The sequence below is a fragment of the Tripterygium wilfordii genome, chromosome 17 (assembly GCF_013401445.1).
Source record: "Tripterygium wilfordii isolate XIE 37 chromosome 17, ASM1340144v1, whole genome shotgun sequence".
In the NCBI taxonomy this organism is placed as follows: Eukaryota; Viridiplantae; Streptophyta; class Magnoliopsida; order Celastrales; family Celastraceae; genus Tripterygium; species Tripterygium wilfordii.
Genome location: NC_052248.1, coordinates 2,669,936 through 2,690,002, shown reverse-complemented (window position 1 = coordinate 2,690,002; position 20,067 = coordinate 2,669,936). Strand labels below are relative to the sequence as shown.

At 37.4% G+C, this 20,067-nt stretch overlaps 3 protein-coding genes across 10 annotated transcripts; all 3 read left to right on the top strand.

Annotated features, from left to right (window-relative positions):
* Positions 1–1,674: 1,674 nt before the first annotated feature.
* Positions 1,675–10,044, top strand: LOC119982386 (probable helicase CHR10). 5 transcript variants are annotated; one of them, XR_005464384.1, is made up of 18 exons: positions 1,676–1,963; positions 2,077–2,084; positions 2,772–2,850; positions 2,958–3,118; positions 3,291–3,422; positions 3,836–4,016; positions 4,551–4,686; positions 4,809–4,926; positions 5,137–5,226; positions 5,463–5,570; positions 5,673–5,876; positions 6,684–6,809; positions 6,887–7,548; positions 7,842–7,987; positions 8,638–8,802; positions 9,483–9,597; positions 9,731–9,817; positions 9,907–10,044. XR_005464384.1 is itself a non-coding variant. In XM_038825723.1 (17 exons), exons 1-17 carry the CDS (start codon positions 1,783–1,785, stop codon positions 9,753–9,755), a joined length of 2,634 nt encoding a protein of 877 aa, XP_038681651.1. In that variant the 5' UTR covers positions 1,676–1,782; the 3' UTR covers positions 9,756–9,871. The 5 variants fall into 5 exon arrangements, 2 of the variants coding, with proteins under 2 accessions (XP_038681651.1, XP_038681650.1); XM_038825723.1 differs by lacking the exon at positions 9,907–10,044 and having other exon boundaries at positions 8,641–8,802; positions 9,731–9,871; XM_038825722.1 differs by lacking the exon at positions 9,907–10,044 and having other exon boundaries at positions 1,677–1,963; positions 9,731–9,871.
* Positions 10,045–10,451: 407 nt separating this feature from the next.
* LOC119982387 (type III polyketide synthase A-like) lies at positions 10,452–12,164 on the top strand. Its single transcript, XM_038825725.1, has 3 exons — positions 10,452–10,593; positions 10,778–10,979; positions 11,069–12,164. The coding sequence occupies exons 2-3, from the start codon at positions 10,778–10,780 to the stop codon at positions 12,034–12,036; spliced, it is 1,170 nt and encodes a 389-aa protein (XP_038681653.1). The 5' UTR covers positions 10,452–10,593; the 3' UTR covers positions 12,037–12,164.
* Positions 12,165–12,533: 369 nt separating this feature from the next.
* LOC119981728 lies at positions 12,534–20,030 on the top strand. 4 transcript variants are annotated; one of them, XR_005464239.1, is made up of 10 exons: positions 12,534–12,735; positions 13,771–13,833; positions 15,011–15,143; positions 15,521–15,794; positions 16,611–16,739; positions 16,819–16,868; positions 17,756–17,853; positions 17,928–18,215; positions 19,274–19,819; positions 19,879–20,030. XR_005464239.1 is itself a non-coding variant. In XM_038824839.1 (10 exons), exons 1-9 carry the CDS (start codon positions 12,712–12,714, stop codon positions 19,763–19,765), a joined length of 1,581 nt encoding a protein of 526 aa, XP_038680767.1. In that variant the 5' UTR covers positions 12,534–12,711; the 3' UTR covers positions 19,766–19,803; positions 19,836–20,030. The 4 variants fall into 4 exon arrangements, 1 of the variants encoding a protein (XP_038680767.1); XR_005464237.1 differs by having other exon boundaries at positions 13,741–13,833; XM_038824839.1 differs by having other exon boundaries at positions 13,741–13,833; positions 19,274–19,803; positions 19,836–20,030.
* The last annotated feature ends 37 nt before the right edge of the window (positions 20,031–20,067 follow it).

Here is a 20,067-nt window from a genome sequence, read left to right as displayed (position 1 = left end):
GTTTCAATATGCACGCTTAAATAGATTTTCGACTATTCGAGCAGTCGAATTGCTGATGTCATATAAAAATAAATATAAGACATCTACTATCTGCCCCAACAGTGAGAAATTTGCTCGTATGTACATATCGTAACAATTTTCAAATCTGGTTTCCCGTGTTGGAACATGTGAACATTCAGTGACTAGGTTGGAAATTAACAATTCTTTCAATAACCAAAAATTTCATTACCCCTTCATAACCCTGCGTCTGCACCTAAGCAATACTATATATATATATATATGTACACACACATATTTTTATATAATTTCCCCATAATTGGCTGAACTACTTACCAAATAGGCTTTGAAAGTTGAACCAATGATAGGAGCAAGTAGGGATGACAACGGGTCGGGTACCCTTCCAATTAGTAAATATCAAAACTGTTTCCATTTAAGATACTCTATACCAAAACCGTTCCAAAACCATTTAAAAAACCATTTAAATTTCCAAACCCGAAACCATTTCATAACCGTTTACCATCGAGTACCCGTTTACCATTTAACTTTTAATTTTTTTCTTTGATGATTATATTAATATAAATTAATATTGAGTATGATTTATATTACTTATGATTTTATAATTCAAATTAGTCTAATTTATAGTTTTATTAGTATGCTTCTATAAATAAATACGTTGTAATATGCTTTATCATGTTATAATTTAGTATCCTAGTAGTATATCGTTATAGATTATTTATAATATCATTACTATAATGAATTGTTTATTAAACGGTTCGGGTACACTAAACCCGACATCAAAAACCAAACCCGACCCTAAACCGTGACGGGTTTGAAAACCAAAACCAAAACCTTTTTGAAAACCTATAGGATCGGTTTCTGGGTTTTAAATGGATCGGGTACCCTGCGGATAGTGCTCGGATCGGTTTTTTTTGCCATCCCTAGGAGCAAGCAACAACCTGAATCTGTATCTCCAAATTCCCATTTTGATCCTTAACCTCAAAAGCATTCCCAACATGTTGTGGCCAAAATTATGAATCAACTTCACCCATTGACCCTGCATATATGTCAACTTGCCTTAATTAATTTGCTAATCATGGTTTATCTTTCTCTAATAGAGGTTAAATATCTTTTAGTTATTTAATTACCAATGACGTCAACCTTGATGCTATTGGAAAACAGTATGTAGTGGAGTGTCTGTGAAGGCCCAGTCATGAATCACCATATGATCAGGAATGTTAAATTCTTGCATCTACACCAACTTGAAATCAGATTCATGTTCTGCACATATACACATATCAAGAACTAAACACATTAGTATTAGGAATTAATTCTAAAATTGGAAAATGCAGATAACTAGTGTATATTGAGTTTAAATATAATATGTTTTGATTAATTACCATAAAATGTAAAAATATACGCACCTGATTTCATTTGAATTTTTAGAGCCCACGATTTTACATAAATAATATGCGCATAGGATAGACACTCTTGTTCGCCAGTTTTAACTAAGAAATAAAAAAAAAACGAAAAAAAAAAATTGAAGTCTCAAACCTAAATTAATGTTTGATGAATTTAATCTATTTTAATTTTGTTTAATCTAACTAAAAGAACGAGAGTAAAAAGAGAATGACCAGTACTCGCCACGTGTAAATTCCAAAGTTGTAATTACTATTATCCCATGGATCTCTCTCCCGTTCCCTCCAAGCTTCTCCAGTTCAATAGAAAGTTAGAAACCACCACTTTTGCAGCTCCCAAATACGGCGCCGCTGCTAGGAGTGGAAGATGAACTACGAGGAGAGACTCAAAGCCGCTGCCACGATCGTCCTCGCCGAAGACGCACGTTCAGCTCAGGTGCCGGTGAATTGTGCAGAGTTTGGGGTGACGGCTACACTTAAACCCTACCAAGTCGAGGGGGTTTCTTGGCTCATAAGGAGATATCAACTTGGGGCCAACGTCATTCTCGGTAGGTTCAGTTCTTAATTCCGAGAAAATAAAAGAAAAAGGAGTTCTACAATCTTGAATTCGAGCTTTAATCAGATTTGCAGTTTGACTTCGGTTTATTTTTTCTGATTGCAGGAGATGAGGTATATGCATGCATAAATGGAATTTGGGATCTCATTTACTTTATGCTATATTTAGAAATTAGTTTGGGTTGGTTGCTTCATTGATAGAAGATGATGTAAGGCTTGAAGTTCAATTGCAATTGTTGGAGTATGCATATTGAATCGTATATCTTTGCCATTGCTGACTATTTTCTGTCGCTGATTAGGTTCCTGAAGAGATCAGATAACATGTTTTGTTTTGCTTATACTTGGCATGCTTTGATTTTTTTTTTTGTTTATTAAGTTGGTGGTTTTTTCTAATCCCGCTGAACATTCCTCACTTGCTTTCTACAAGGTATTAAATCTGAACTAATTTAGGCTATGGAGCTGAAGTGTGATTGTTGTTTGATTTTTGGACTTGCATCTTTAACTTTGACGGCATTATGGACTGCTTGCTTTCCTTAAACATTGAGGCGGTAATATTGTTAGTGACATTGTTCACAACAGTGTGTTGCGGTTCATCCAAACGTAATTGACAATCGTTAGCAGAAAGCCAGATTTTGCAGATTATTCATGGCTTTTAAAGTATATATATCGTATATCGATATCCATTTAATTTCCTGATATTGATTGAAAATTCTTATTTTTAATATGATCAAATCTTAATTAACCTAGTAAACCCTTATGCATTCAACCGTAAAATCCACTAGTGACTGTGTTTGTTTGCAGATGGGACTGGGGAAAACTCTGCAAGCTATAGCTTTCTTGAGCTATTTGAAGGTTTCCTGTGTATCATCTGGGCCATTCGGTGAGTTGAGGGAGACTTTTATTTGTGTTTGAAGATCTTGGAGCTACTATTTTTATTACTGACTGAACTGATACTTCATCTTTTTTGCTTAATTCAATTATTTTTAGTGGTATTGTGTCCTTTAAGTGTGACTGATGGTTGGGTCTCGGAGATGGTAAAATTTACTCCCAAATTGAAGGTCCTAAGGTATGTTGGTGATAAAGAACAGCGGCGTAGTCTACGTAGGACAATGTATGAGCATGTAACAGAGCGGTTCTCATCATCTGGTGTAAGATTTTGATCTTGCTCTACGCTCTTCCTAACAAAGTGCCTGAAATAATTTTATTGTGTCGGTTATTTTAATATATCTAGACTTTTTGTAATCCGTTCACTCTCTATATTTTTTTTCCTTGATAAAAATGGATGAGTTGATGAATTATTTTAGTTGGATTTATCTGCAGGTTTCTTCTTTACCCTTTGATGTCCTGTTGACAACATATGACATAGCACTGATGGATCAGGATTTTCTTTCTCAAATTCCATGGGACTATGCTGTAATTGATGAAGCTCAAAGACTCAAAAATCCTTCCAGTGTATCTCCAAAATATTATACTATATTTCTCATTAACTTATGAGCTTATATTTATGTGGTGGTAAATATCAGTTGATTACTAATCCTCAAAAAATTAAAATTTTTATACTCCTCTAGCTGTGACTCTAACACCGTTGTGTTCATGTGCGTACATTTTTTTACAGCATCAGTCTAATGTTTCCCTAACTTTTGCAAAGTCCACTGAAATAATTTTTTGACTGTCATCTCAAGCTACTTATTACCTGGTAGACTGTTGAGGTATCATGCAACTGAAATGGAATGCAATTTGCACTTCTATGATTTGAGCAGTTTGGGTTCCGAGTAGTAATGTCTTTAGACTTATGAAAAATGTGTTGAAGTCTGAGAGTTTCTGTTAATCTCATTGGCAGTGATGCAGTGCTCAATTCTTAACAGGTTCTTTATAGTGTCCTCATGGAGCACTTTCTCATGCCAAGACGGTTGTTGATGACTGGCACCCCTATTCAGAATAATCTTACTGAACTATGGAGTTTGATGCACTTTTGCTCGCCTGCCGTGTTCGGGACACTGGAGCAATTCCTTTGCATGTTCAAGGAAGCTGTAGACCCTTTGTCAGGTTATTTTCTAACCTTTTGTGATTGCGTAGGTATTGCTTGTCCCAAAACTATACTCATTTACTTTGATGACTGAGTCTTCTATTTTCTCCATTCTCTTGAATATCATTACAGAAATCAGTGAAGACTAAAAACCAATTAGTGTAAAATTTTTCATTCAATATTTTTATCCAAGGAGTCTAAAATTTTACTTTTTGAAAGATGTTGTTGAAGGTCAAAAAGAGAAACTTATGTGCAGTTAAGCAAATGTTCGCACAATTACTAAACTTGTTAGGTTGGTTTTTTTTTTCTTCTTTTTTTTCATTATTCTTCTCTGTTTGTTAAAATTTCTCATTGTTTGAAATGTTGGCGCCTTGTTCTGTCAATGAGAATTGTTGAGAAATTTCTTCTTTCGTAGACATTTTGTATGATAATTTATCATTAGTTTGAACAGAAAGAGTTTCTCTTGTTCTATGAAGTCTTCCAGAATAGTATTTTTCTTGAATAGTTGAATATCATTTCAGTAAAAGTTTTGTGACACTTGTTATTGCTAACAGGCGCTGATGCAACCAAGGCGAAGGAAGAATTTAAAACTTTAAAATGGATATTGAGAGCTTTTATGCTTCGAAGAACAAAAGCTAAGCTTATAGAATGCGGAAATCTGGTGCTGCCTCCTCTTACAGAGATAACTGTGTAAGTAGCTTTTCCCCTGTGCAAATCTTTAATAGTTGTTCTCGTACATTTAAACGTTGCTCTAGACAGTCTTTGCTAGCTAGTCTTCAAATAGTATGATGTTAAGGGTCGCTCTTTTATAGGATGGCTCCACTAGTCAACCTGCAGAAAAAGGTTTATATTTCGATATTGAGGAAAGAACTTCCAAAACTTCTTGCATTATCATCTGGAGCTTCTGGTCACCAATCCTTGCAGAATATTGTATGTATTCTTCTACATTTTTTGCTTTGAGAATGAATATCTTAGTTTTCTGCCTTACCATTTATTTGGAGCGGTACTGGATATTTCTTTGTTCTAAGAACATAGGTTTCCTGAGAGATTTTTGCTGATTAGCATACAATTCTCAATAGTTAACACTTTTGCTCAAATGTATTCCATTTTTTAACCATCAAATTTACCTCTTTTATCTAGGTAATACAACTAAGGAAAGCTTGTAGTCATCCTTACCTATTTCCTGGTATTGAGCTGGAACCATATGAAGAAGGTGAACATTTGGTCCAGGTATGCCCACATTCCAAAGTTGACTTAAGTCTGGAAAAATATGGATGTAGAGTTGAATGAGTATGTGTTGTCAAAACTGGAAAGTCTGCAAAATTATGTAAACCCATGAAAAGAGTGTTCCCCCCCCCCCCTTATGTGAAAGATGCAAGCCATTACATTGCAGCTTTTGGTCCACAGTAGTCTAGTATGACCTTGATCTCTCACAATGTTTCCTTCTAAAATTATGATGTGTTTAGGCCAGCGGGAAACTCATAATATTGGACCAACTTCTACGAAAAATGCACAATTCTGGGCATCGCGTTCTTCTCTTTGCTCAAATGACACACACACTTGACATCTTGCAGGTATCCCGTCCCAGTAGTATAACCATATATTAATTCCTTTCTTGTTTAGATGTGGAAGTATCTGCTTAACATTTTTAAACGGTGTTTCCAAATGCAATGAAGGATTTTTTGGAGTTAAGAAAATATTCCTATGAGCGTCTTGACGGGTCTATTCGGGCTGAGGAGCGGTTTGCTGCAATAAGGAGTTTCTATGGGCGGTCAGCTAATGCGGATTCCAAGTTTGCTGCTGACAAAGATGGTGCCTTTGTTTTTATGATCTCCACTAGAGCTGGGGGAGTTGGATTGAATCTTGTAGCCACTGATACGGTAAGTTCAATCTGACACACGACCAGCTAGTCAATATCACTTGAAATGAAAGTTGTGATCTAGAATTCAGTTCTTGTGGTTTCTTATGTATGTTTAAGAGCTAAGAAATGTGTTTGTTCAGGTGAAAACAACAATGGAATCCTTTTGATCATATTTGTATTTTAGTTTTAAGACGTGCTAGATAGCAGTAACTTTTATGGCATGCCACTAAACCTCACATAGTGATATGCAGAAGGGTTCTCAACTCTTATGCTGTTTTATATGAATAAAAGAATTAAACTATGTATATAAGCCACTTATCATGAATTATAGATTGATGAAGGGGGTCACAATTTGATTTACTTCACAAAATTGTATTGGCTTCTAAACTTGCATTGAAGCCTCATGTTCAAGTGGTTAGATTGTAGATTAGCTTTTCAGCACTTCTCATTCGTTTCAGTTTGTGTAAGGGGCGGTTAATACGAACAAAGTAGAAGCGGAAGCCCTTGACGATGGTAATAAATGGCTTGTTCTCATCACCAAGAAGAAGAAAAGTGCAAAATCTTGATATTTAGTTTTCTTCTTTCCTTAAAAATAACAAGACTATATTCACATTAATGACATATAAGTGGTTAGTTTCAATTTGCTTTGTATCTGGATGGAACTTCCATGTGAATGTTTAATTTGACTCCTTAAAGTACTGTATGGAATGTTTTGTTCTGTGAAAATTTGCTTTAAGAATTATCTAGGAGTGTACTCTGTAATCTGCTGTTTACACATGCTTGTTATTCTTGACATTTTTTTTCCTGATTGTAACCCATTTTCCAGGTTATATTCTTTGAGCAAGATTGGAATCCGCAGGTGGACAAGCAGGCTCTGCAGCGAGCCCACCGGATTGGGCAAATGAATCATGTGTTGTCCATAAACCTTGTCACGGGGCATACTGTGGAAGAGGTGAGAACCTGCTTTCCCTTCCTTGACATTGGAGTCTTTAATGTCTACTGTTAAGCTTTACAAATGAACCATAATAGGTTATTATGCGGAGGGCAGAGAGGAAGCTGCAGCTTAGCCATAATGTAATGGGAGATGATGTTACGGACCTTGAAGCAAAAGAAAAGGCAGGAATTGAAACTAGTGATATGCGATCCATAATATTAGGTTTACAGAGGTTTGATCCTACAAAGCTCAACAATGAAAATTTAGGTGAATCAAAATTGTCTGAACTAAATGCTATGGTAGAGAGAGTGATTGCAATGCGCCATGACCCAGTAATCGACAAGGATAATAGGAAAATTGAGCTTAATTCGACCAATTTATCAAATGGATACGATATTCGTATAGGAGGAAATTCTGCTGCTGATGGTTACGACCCTGATCTCGATGAGGCTTCATATCTTTCATGGGTTGAAAAGTTCAAGGAGTCATCGCAATCAATTGATTTGGTCGAGGATTTGAGAAGTGGAAGGAACTTACCTGAGGATAGGCTTGCAAAACTTGAGGCTGCTAGGAACAAGGCAGAAGAAAAGAAGTTATCTAAGTGGGAAGTCCAAGGATACCATTCCTTAAATGTCAAAGGTGCTATAAGCCCAGGGGATTGCGATATCATGTCTGATGTGGGTTCTGTTCATTTTGTTTATGGAGATTGTACGCACCCATCACAAATATGCGCGTCTGAGCCTACTATCATTTTCAGGTGATTTCTTTCATTTGAAGGTGGCTATAACTGACCTTTGTTATTGTCGTTTTGCTTTCGACAGAATTGAGTGGTGACTGTGGGTAAGTTTTCTTGCTGTATCTTCTGTTTGATGTTGGAATTTAATTGTTGCCATAGTTTAGGCAATATCATGTTTAGATCCTTAAGGCTGGCATCCTGGGTCTGCTTGCTTATTGCTCATCGACCAACGCTTGGTCGCTTTTTTAATGATTATTGCGAGGGTCACTTTTCATCCTTCAAAATCTCACGTCTTTTTCTTGCAATCTTGGCAGTTGTGTTGACAACTCTGGAAATTGGGGTCACGGAGGGGTGTTTGATGCGCTGGCCAGACTTTCAGCAGATGTTCCTGATGCTTATCAACGAGCTTCTGAATTCGGGGACCTTAACCTTGGCGATCTCCATCTCATTAGGATTAATGGTTAGGTTTCTTATACTTCTTCCTGCACTTTACTTGTTTGATGACTAGATCACAGATCTTTCTGTTATCCTTTCATGCCAGCAGGCATGCATTGATCTACAAGTGTTAGAATTATGATAGTCTCTCGGGATTTGTTTGTTAAGTTCTAACAGAGTTATGAGTGGCAATACTAAATATTTGGGCCAAGTTAGGGGCGCAAAAGTGTCTTGGCAGAAGAGCACTATTACAAATAAACGCCCCAATATGATCCTTTCGTACTTGTATCAAACTTAGATGGAACAAACAATTGAAAATCGAGTCGCTAAAAATTTGATGCTGAAACAATTGACTCTAGTGTCCAAAACAATGCATGGCATCAGTTGATCTGTTAAGATATTTAAATTAGGTGCTAAGCGAAATTGCTTACCAACTTTCAGCAGTTGAGAACAGACAAAGTTTGATAAGGATCATTTTCAACAATTTTCATTTGGGCATTTGCAATATTTTGCTGGAAATACCAACTTCAAAGTTTCATTCCAGATATTTTGTATGATCTTTCTGGTCTATATTGATAGTTTAGATGCCATATCCTCCACTTTTTGGGTTCACAAGTACATTATTATTGATTTTATTTACTTACCTCACCTCTTAATCCATTTGTTGCTTTGCAGAAGATTGTGGCAAACAAAATATGGATGGTGACAATCCTCAGTGGGTGGCTCTGGCTGTTGTCCAGTCATATAATCCTAGGCGCAAAGTCCCTCGCAGTGATATTTCTATTTCTGACTTGGAAGATTGCTTGTTGAAGGTTTCATATTCAGCTGCTCAGAATTCTGGTATGATTTTCTGCACACTAGATCTAGTTATCATCAGATTTCTTTTTTTAATTTTTATCTTAATCCATTATAGAGATTAAAAGTTCAAACTGTTTGCAATTTCCTTTTCAGAAAACCATGTACTCCATTTTTTTCTTGGATATTTATTCTCTATTAGCTGTCTACATTTTGAGGTTGATGAAGTTTTTTCCTGTGAATGTGTAACACAAAAAGCCCAATGAGCATGAAATTGTTCGCTCTGGGTCAAGGCTCACATTAAGGATGATTTTCTGCACACTAGATCTAGTTATCATCAGAATTTTTTTTTACTCCACATAGCGATTAAAAGCTCAAATTGTTTTCTGAAACAAAACCATGTAGTCTATTTTTTCCTTTCACATGACTTTAAAAGTCATGCCTATAAAGGATGATGTTCTGCACACTAGATCTAGTTATCATCAGAATTTTTTTTTATCCTGCTCCATTACATCAATTAAAAGCTCAAATTGTTTCACAAGGTCCGCATGACCTTAAAACGCTTTAAGGATGGTTGCCCACTTATAAAGCACTTTGAGGATCCCCACTTTAGCGATATGGTCAGTGTTTATGTTCTGTCAACTCTAGTTAGCTGCAAGTTTCACATGCATGATTGAAATTTGAAACTGTCTTGTATTATATCTGAGTTTGTGTGATTTGTAAAGCTTCAATCCACATGCCTCGAATTGGATATCAAGATGGATCAGATCGCTCACTCTGGTATACGGTGGAACGTCTTCTACGAAAATATGCTTCTGTTTATGGCATAAAGATATATGTGTATGTCTCACTCCCTCTCACCACTTTTGATCTCTCTCTCTCTCTCTCTCTCTCTCTCTCTATATATATATATATATATATATATATATATATATATATGATAACTCGACTTTCAAGAACATATTTTTCACAGGTACTATTTTCGCCGCACATTATAGGCTTGAGGGGTAATTGTTGGTTGAGGAGGCCAGATTAGCTCTTTCCATTGGAGCAACTTCAGGTGGATGCTTACTTCTTGTAATATTTGTTGAAGTCCTGCAAAATTAGTTTTGACCTAAATCCCAAGGCACTTGGAGGGGGGGTTCCTAGGTTCTATGGCGGCAAAGCGCACTGTAGGACAAACAATGGTTCGATGAACCGTTCTGGTTCGGCCACTGCATTCTCAGATTCATCAGCCTCCTTTGCCACTGAAATCTTCAAAACGCACAACCAAAACTTCAACATTAGTAGAAGCAGTGTATGAGGAAGGGTGGAGGCGAAGCATGGCCATCGGTAGCGCGAGATCAGTTTGGACTCAAAAGTGCTTCTGAATGTACAAATCCGCAAGTACTCTTGATGCTTTTGATTTTGGGATTACACCAAAAGACTTTGAATTGCCAAGTGACTTCAACACAATATCAGATAAAAACTGCAAACATTAACAAATATTTGTGCACCCTTTTCTCTCTTCTTTTCAACTGTTTTTCTACATATCTTCAGCCGAAACTTCTCCTCCAGTAAATACTAAATGGAATAGAAAACAGAAGGCTGTGACTTTTGTTTGAAATTTTTTGCAAGATGTGAAGCTCATGGTTGTAAACCTTGATCAAGTTCCTGAATGCTGTGCTGTGTTGAGGACTCTCTCATAGGTCAGAGCTTTCCCATCTCATGTCTCTTATTTTTTGAAGAAAAGGAGGGTAAGTTGGAATCAGGTTCAAGTCTACCTAATCAAAAAAGAAAGCGGCAAAGATTGTCCCTCCTCAGATCTTTCATGCTTTCAAGTGCATGACCTAAAAGGTAACCTAAACCTAATAAATTAGTCAATATTCTGCTTCCATGCAAGTCTTCTTTGACACCAACCTCCTTCCAAGACCATGCTAACCTAAGTAACCTTTCATTTATACCCCCCTTTCTCTTTGTCAAAAGTCCTACAATATCTTCTGCATATTTTCTAAGTACTTTCTTATTAAACCTCCTGAAGATGTCTAGAGCTGACAATAATGGTGTTCCTAAGCACTATCCTGGTCACGCAAGGCGCACTCCAACACCAGGCAAGGCAACAATCCTTGCGCTAGGCAAGGCCTTCCCCAGGCAACTGATTCCTCAAGATTGCTTGGTCGAGGGTTACGTTCGCGACACAAAGTGTGAAGATGCATCCATTAAGGAGAAGTTGGAGCGACTGTGTAAGCAATATCTAGCTATTTTCATTTGTATGAATACTGTCTATTGTCCTGTCTTATTAAATCTGAAATTTCAATCTTTCTTTTGCTAGGTAAAACCACTACCGTGAAGACAAGATACACAGTTTTGTCCAAGGATATCCTAGACAAATACCCTGAACTAGCCACTGAGGGCTCGTCAACAATCAAGCAGAGGCTGGATATCGCTAACCCTGCAGTTGTGGAGATGGCCTTAGAGGCAAGCCTTGCTTGCATCGAGGAATGGGGAAGGCCGGCAGAAGATATTACTCACATTGTTTATGTTTCGTCCAGCGAGATACGCTTGCCTGGTGGTGACCTTTACCTTGCTAGCCAGCTTGGTCTGAGAAGCGACGTTGGCCGTGTAATGCTATACTTTCTAGGATGTTATGGTGGTGTTACTGGCCTCAGAGTTGCCAAGGACATAGCAGAAAACAATCCAGGAAGCCGAGTTCTGTTAACAACTTCAGAAACTACCATACTTGGTTTCCGGCCACCAAACAAGGCACGCCCTTATGATCTTGTTGGGGCTGCACTTTTTGGTGATGGAGCTGCAGCTGCTATAATTGGTACCAACCCAATAACAGGCAGAGAGTCTCCCTTCATGGAACTGAATTATGCAGTTCAACAATTTCTTCCAGGGACGCAGAATGTCATCGATGGTCACCTCTCCGAAGAGGGAATAAATTTCAAGCTTGGAAGAGACCTCCCACAAAAGATTGATGAGAACATCGAGGACTTCTGCAAGAAACTCATGTCAAAGGCAGGTTTGAAAGAATTCAATGACCTGTTTTGGGCCGTCCATCCTGGAGGACCAGCTATACTGAACCGGCTAGAGAGCACTCTTAAGTTGAAGGCTCAGAAGCTTGAATGCGGCAGAAGAGCTCTAATGAACTATGGAAATGTTAGCAGTAACACAATATTCTATGTCATGGATTACATGAGGGATGAGTTGAAGAGAGAGGGAGGTGAAGAATGGGGACTTGCTCTGGCATTTGGTCCTGGAATTACCTTTGAAGGCATTCTCATTCGTAGCCTATAAAATATAATTTACATGTACCTACTTGGGGGAACAAATTGTTTTATGCTGCATTTTGAAATCAAAATCTAGTAAATTTTTTCCCCTCAAGAGTCCAAAGGATTTAAATTGAGTAGGACTATAACAAAATATATGACATGTAAGTTTACTAAGAGCAAATAAGAGAATGAATAAATGTTTGGTGCAACGTCACCCGTTAGCGTCTAGTGGAGACACTAACGTACCCGTTATCAGATATGTATGATCAAATTTCAAGAGACCGAGATTGAAATTCTTAGACTTATAAAAGTACTCTATTCAATTTCTCTAATGTCCAAAGGAAAGCTTGTTTGATGTCATTCTCCGTAAAAAAAAAATCTCTAATGCCAACTGATTTCATCATCAATTAGTTACTTTTAGTTTTAGACCTTAAAATTTTGAAATAAATCAGATTTACAACTTTACCTAGATATTATTGGGGGAAATTTAAAGGTGGGAAGGCTTGGGCCATTCCACACCGGGCTCAGCCCTCACAGGGCCCAAACTACGGAACGAAACGACGACGCAGTCTTCTCCATTTCAGATTCGCTTCTTCTTTGCTTAGGCGGTAAGATTCTTTTATATTCCGCGTCTTCCTTCGTCCTTGTATTGAATTTCTCGAAGGCCGAAGCAGCTCCATTTGCATCGCCGATAACTGTAATGCGCGATTCGAGAACGTTCGAGGTAAGGTTTCTTTACCGGCAGTCGCTTATTATCGGCGTTTTTTCATTGTTCTGATTGTATTATCTATTGAGTTTGTGAATTATCAGCAAAGTAAAATGAATTTGAGGATCTGTGAAAGGGAATCCTTTCGAATTGCTTCTGTGTTTGTGCAGGCGAACATTTAATGCAACGACTAACTAACTAACATTTGAAGATGCTTTTTTTTGGTAAGTATTGAAGACGTTAGAAACTAGAATTAGTTATTAGTTTTATTGAAATAGGAATATAATTGGAAAAAGGGAGTATGCTTTACCCTTATATATTGCTAGTGAAGCAAAATTCTATTATTTCTTCTAACTTAGGAACTACAGTTTGAACAGAAGATATGAGATGGGTTTGTGAGATGAGATTCCTGATGTTTGTGTGTGTGTGTGTGTCGGGAAGTTTGTGAAGCATGGTTATATATATGTATGCTAGCAGTGGATGTAGCAAAAATTGAAGTAAGTTGTCTTGATTCAACTACACAAACTGCAATTTATGGACTTCGTCACGGAAATTCGAATAATCAGATTTTTTTTCCCCTCAATTTCAACATCCTTTTGTAGATTTGTAAGTTAGGCATTGAATTGTTTGACAATGTAACTAGTATTACTTTTTCTAGAAAAAAAAGAAGAAGGATCAACCATTTGGACGGAAGATATGCAAGGATTAGTGTATGTGGGTGTGTATGTTTCGAGTTTACATATGTGTGTATATACGAGTGTGCACCAGTGTTGGGGGCAGATTTGCATAAATGAAAGCAATAAATACTAGCTCGATGATGATTTTTTTGTATAGTGTAAGTGTGTAACTAGTTAACTACTTCCGTTTCGTTTCCCAAACTGGAACTAGGATTTGGAGAGAAGATATAAAGGAGTAAAGGACTGCTTTTCAGCTTTTCTTTTCTTCACTATTGTTTATTTATTTATGTTTTTTTGGGGCTTTTGGGAATATTCATTGCAGCTTTTTTGGGAATATTCATTGCAGATTAACTTTTATAGTTTTAATGGCTTACAGAATTCAACTTCTATGAAGGAAACAGAAAGCTCCAGAAGTGAAGAATCTAACAGGCCACTTGTGGTTAGTATTTATCATCTTAATGTTTTATGCTGATTGAATGCATTTCTTTCAATTATGTCTTTTGGCTTGGAGTGGAGTGTAGCATAGTTGTATAGGAGATGCGGTATTGGAGAACTTTTGTTAGTTTGCCTGAGTTGAGTTTTTGATTGCCTTTTTCCCCCATAGTTGTATAGGAGATGCGGTATTGGAGAACTTTTGTTAGTTTGCCAAAATTGAGTTTTTGATTGCCTTTTTCCCCCCTCAAGATTGCAAAAGCTGGTGGAACTTGGCAAGTCCAAACTTAAACGTTAATTGATGATATAAATGTCGTGTAAACAATGTGCGAGGAAAATAGTGTGCTTAGAAGAAGAGGTTGGAGTTTACAGGCCTTAAGCAAATACTGGTGTGGGGAAAAAAGCCTAACATGTTTGCTGGGGACGTATTCAATTGGATTTTGCTATGAATTCAATTATGTTGTGGTTGAAAAGTATCTGAGCTTAAATGAAACTTGAAGTTTGTATTTTACTGGTGATGGATCATGGATGTGATTGTAAGGTTGGTTTTTTGCTTAATCAGTTACTGATTAAAACTTCTGATAGTCCTTATTGCTGCTTATGTTATTTTAGAATCTTCTTTCTTCGTCACTTCCTAGGCTACACTGGATTTTTCAACTTCAAAATGATGAACTCCGATTTTTTTTCCCTCCCTAAACCACGACTCCCCTGTTTGTGTTAATTTATTCGTGCTTTGGTAATTTGTTTATCTTTGCTAAAGATGATTGTTGAGTTGTTGACTGTTGAAAACTTATTTACTTTCGATTCTTTTGCGACTTTTAATGCTGGTATAATCCTGAGCCTGGTTTTGATTCTCCACGAGCGAAAGACTCAACCTATTAATTTTAAAAGACCCGTTTATATCCTTATCTGCACTGCAGTAATGAAAGTACCTTCCATCAACTTCATTTGTTCGTCTGAAGATTCTTCACTTGTTTGTATTATTATTATTATTGTCGTTGTTGTTCAACAGGATTGGGGAGTGGGGATTCATACCCTTGCCCTTAGGTTATGATAGAGAGGAGTTTGACTACTTGAGCTAGTGGTGCTCCTCAGGATTTTTTATGTACTTTTAGTTAAAAGAATCATATGTTAGCTTTATGACTATTGGAAAAAAATCTATAACATATTCCCTCCTTTGACAGGTGCAAAATCATGGTCTTAGAAATGATGGGCTCATCCCTCAGATTTTCACTTCTGTACCATCACTCAATGAAGCTGCTTCTTATCTAGTTGAAACGACATCATTGATAACTCGATGCTTCTATGATCAATCAGGTGATATTTTGAACTATCGTCTTCTCACTTCCCTCTCTTCCCTCTCTAAATTTTCCAAAAGCATCAAGGCTGAAGGTTTTTCCTCTCATTCTTGTCAGTTGTCTGCTACATTGGTCATTGACCCACATGATATAAAATTAAATATTCTAAGCGGAGGGTCATGGTAGCTTGCTTCTGAGATCCTTATGTCTTGCCCTAGCATTTGTCTTGGGGCACCCCTCTAGAAAAATATATAATAAAATGAAATTTTGACTAACCCTATTTATTTTCAGTTACCTTAATCTGCTATGCCTGCTTCTTGTTTGATCCATTGCATTGGATTTTCATTTAAGCATGTTTGAGTCATTGCATTGGATTTTCATTTACGCATCTTGCAGTGGAACCTGGTTCCAGAGTTTCCAGGCATCAGTCCAGTATGCACGCACAGGAATTAGTGACATTCTCTACTGGGCAATCGGAGCCACTGATTGATAATCAACCATCTTCCTGTGAAAGCTATTCGACATTTTCTGAATCATCTGCTTCTACAACTGCTGCTGCTCCCATTCATGATCGAGTTACAAGGGGCACTGTTGCAAGTGCATCTCACAATGATAGCTCTCCTGAAGATTCAAATCAAACTGGACAAAATGGAATTACCATGTTTCAAGGGTATCAATTCTATATACTTCTTTGCTTGTCTTGTCTCACATTAGTGAACTGCAAAAATACTTTGTAGTTTCACGTTAGGGCTTAGGCTATCCCTCCCTCCCTCCCTCCCTCCCTCCCTCCCTCCCTACCTAATTGCTTTTCGTGCTTTGCATATTACGCTCTGTATATTATTGTACAGGTAAACAATTTGATTGTCAGTGCATGTAAGGTCTCTCCTGAGTAAGAGCATGTGTTTGTATGGTGCATTGTTGTTGTAATAGTAGTTATATTCTGCTTTATTATATACGGCAATTGCTCTTGTATGGTGATGCAGCGAGGCCCGCACACGCCCAAGAAAAGGTGGGTACACCACTAACAAAACACACAAGCCCACATGGAGAGGGGGTAAATCCCCAGACCCAAGCCCAGCCCACAAGATTGGACCTAACTATCCACTAGAAAACCGGTTGACTAATGTTAGGTTTGCGGTTTGCCCAACTTATAAACTAGATATTGAACCCCTTCACTTCCGATGTGGGATTACCGCATCATTTGGTTTGTTTTGTTCTGGCCAAACACAACTTAAACTTTGACCAAGATTATTTTAGTATTGTTAGTTTTTGTCGTGGAGGTGTGCTCGATTCCACAAAGGCTTATAGCCTTATGTTGTACTGAAATGGAGTTATGGTGAAATAGAGTTATGTTGATGGTGTTCATCTTCTTTCATCAATTCTTCTTCTTGTTCTGTACTCTATGAGTATATATATGTGTGAGTGTTTCTTGACTTGAAGCTCAATTCTAAGGGCTCAAACAGCTAACTTTGATGATTGATTTCAGGCTTATTGAACGGGCACGGAGGACTGTTCTTGGCTCTGCAGATGATATAGGATGGCTACAGCGTTCGTCATATATGCCTCCAGTTGAAGATGGGACCGAAAGGTTTATGGAAATTCTTGACAACATCAGGTACAGTCGACTTCTGAACAAACGAATATGCCTAGCATGGTTATCGAGTTGTTGATGGAGTTTTTTCTTTTTATGACAGGCACGGACTACACAAGCTACCAAATTCTATGGTTTACTTGTTGGTTCCTGGTAATAACTTAAATTTGACGTCTGAAAAAGTATTTTTCAATTGTTAATTTTGTTTGACATTGTATACAACCTTTTTTTTTTTGGTGTGTCTGCTAAATGAATGTCATTAACATCTACTTGGAAACATTAATTGGCACTTGAGGGGTACATATTCCCTCCTAAATAACATGTTTGGTTGGGAGACTTAAAAACTGTGAAACACGGATATGTTTGTCCCATCTTTTTTTTTTTTTTATAATGTGTACTCTTAATATTTCATATGTATCATATTAATTGAAATAAGAAATGTCTAATTGTTTATTAAGTTGATTAAATAGGGCATTTCCATCTCCTTGGGGAAAACTTTTTGAGGGTTGGGATGGGGATTGCTAATTTGCTATCCCCTGCTTACCGATGGGGTGGGGATGCGAGGTAATTCTTTCTCTCTACCTGGTTTGGGGTGTGGGGTGTGAGCAAAGGAATGTGATCCCTCCCGGGACCTGTGCGATTACCATTCCTTAGCATTCTGTAGAACTGAAAAGTCATTGAATCTTCTTGAGCTTACATTGTTTTCCTCCACTGAATCATGTAGTTAGTTTTTCATCTGGAATGATAATTGAAATGAGTAGTGGCCTAGTGGGAATATCTGAACCATGTAGTTAGTTTTTCATCTGGAATAATAATTGAAATGAGTAGTGGGATTGTGGGAATATATTGCTGGAAAAGGCTGGTTGGGTTAAAAAATTTTTAGAATATTACAATTTATGTCTTTTAAGTCCTTGATTTGTGGATACTATAAGACTACTGCCCATATTACTTGGATGTTAGATTTAGGGAGAGATCTGTGTATTTTTGCCTTAATATCTGTTTCCATTCTCATAAGGTTTCACTATTTGCACAAATGGCAGGCCTTTTCAGTAACCACGGCCCACTTTATTTCGTTAACACAAAAACTAGTTTCTCGAAGATGGGGCTGACTTGTCATATTGCCAAAATTCATAGTGAGGTGCCTTGTACAATTTTAAGTTGTGTATTTATGTTCTCTATATGCTTTACTAAACTCACATAGTCCCTAATCAGGCTTCTGTTGAGAAAAATGCTAGAGAGATAAAAGAGTATATTGAAGAGATCTACTGGGGTTCCAAGAAACGTGTTTTGCTGCTTGGGCACAGCGAAGGGGGAGTAGATTCAGCAGCTGCAATGTCATTATATTGGCCTGAGTTGAAGGATAAGGTTGCTGGATTGGCATTGGCACAAAGCCCATATGGTGGTAGCCCAATAGCTTCGGATATTTTACGAGAAGGTCAACTTGGTGATTATGTTAATGTACGCAAACTCATGGAGATTCTAATATGTAAAGTGATCAAGGTATGAATGTTATGGTCGTTTCTTCATATTATATTTCACATTTGTGCCTTTGTTTCTGAATAATTTATGTGGTACTTGGTGCAATGTTTCTTTTTAATTAGCTATTTATCGTCTTCAGTGTTTCAATAATATATGTATACATGATTCTTATTTTTTTTGCTCGATCCTTAGAGAATCTGAAACAGGCAGTTCACCAAGAAGGACCCCTATCTCCTTTGGAAGGTTTAAAAGAATCCCACTTGACTCGAGTAAAAATTTATAATTCATGTGATATACCCCCAACAGAATCTACACTGTGGATAACTTCGAGTTTCGGCAACAGATTTAGGCATGGAAAAAAGAGGCATTAGGTAAGCAGGAAGATTAGCTAGGGCATGTTTTGAGTGTTAGTCTACCGACTTTGGGGACCCAAGGGCCAAGATTTTTCTGAACTCTAAGGTTTGTTTCTCAGATTTAGTGACATTCCAAATGGAAGGGTCTTTGGTTTTAGCACCAAGGGTAAACCAAGATGCTGGATGGGGAGAAGACATATACCACAACCCAGGAGTTGAATCAAGGGTCATGGTTCTTAAGATTATGATAGTTCTAGAGAAGGAGCTCTTGGCCTAATGGTAGCATTCTCCTTAGGACTTAACCTGAGGCAATGTTCGAGACCCCTCTCACACTAATAATAATAGTTTTTTTAAAAAATAACTTTTCAAAACCGACCGGGAGGGATTATGATAGTGCTTACTGCTGTCTTTTTTCTGGAGCTCTCAAATGTAGTCCAACTAGTAGATAAAAAATGTCTTTATATTTTATTGTTTTGAAGATATGATTTGGAGATAGATATCTTTACCTACTTGGAAAGCAAAAAGGGTACAATTTCGTACCAATTCAGAATACAACCATATCATTATTCTTTGTCAAATAAGACACTGTACATTATATACAGTACTACATTTGTTAATGATCATAGAGCCAAGTAGGGTATAGGCTGGCGTATCTAGCATGGGCTTGTTAATGACTTCACTAGTAAATGGAGCTTGTTGTATATAATTTACCTTTTCTTTTGTTAGGGTGACTTGCAAGCTTTAGAAGACTTGACCTACGAGAGGAGAAAAGCGTTTTTGAACAATCATCCTTTGCCAAAAGAACTTCCAGTTGTTTCATTCCATACAGAAGCTGGGATTACTCCTGCTGTCCTTGCCACATTGTCTCATGTTGCTCATGCAGAGCTACCCATGGTGGCACCTCTATCAACTCCCGGTCAAGCTCCTACACTTCCAGTGGTCATTCCCCTTGGTGCTGCAATGGCCGCATGTGCCCAGCTGCTTCAGGCTAGGTATGGGGAGAAGAGTGATGGGCTTGTAACTTGTCGAGATGCAGAAGTTCCTGGATCTGTGGTAGTGCAGCCGAAACGTAAATTAGACCATGCTTGGATGGTTTATTCATCCCTGAATGATAACCCTACTGAGGCAGATGCTTCACAGGTATGTGAGGCTCTCTTAACTTTGCTTGTGGAAGTTGGGCAAAAGAAAAGACATGAACTTACCATGAAAGATGAGTGACTCCTCACTCCTGTGATATATTATTGCTTTTGATCTGAATATATATATATATATATATATATATATATATATATATATATATATATATATTATCTCGAATTTAGTTTTGTCTATTTGTTCTTTTTTGCCAATATTTCTTGAAGTTATCACAGCTGGGTAATATGCAAACAGACCCCTAAAGTCTTGTACCAAAACTCAAAGGGTTTGTATATATAACTCTTTTTTTTGTGTCATGATATGAGAACTCACAGCCATTATCCTTCGAGTGTATACTGTATTAATCCACAGTAGAATATTCAATA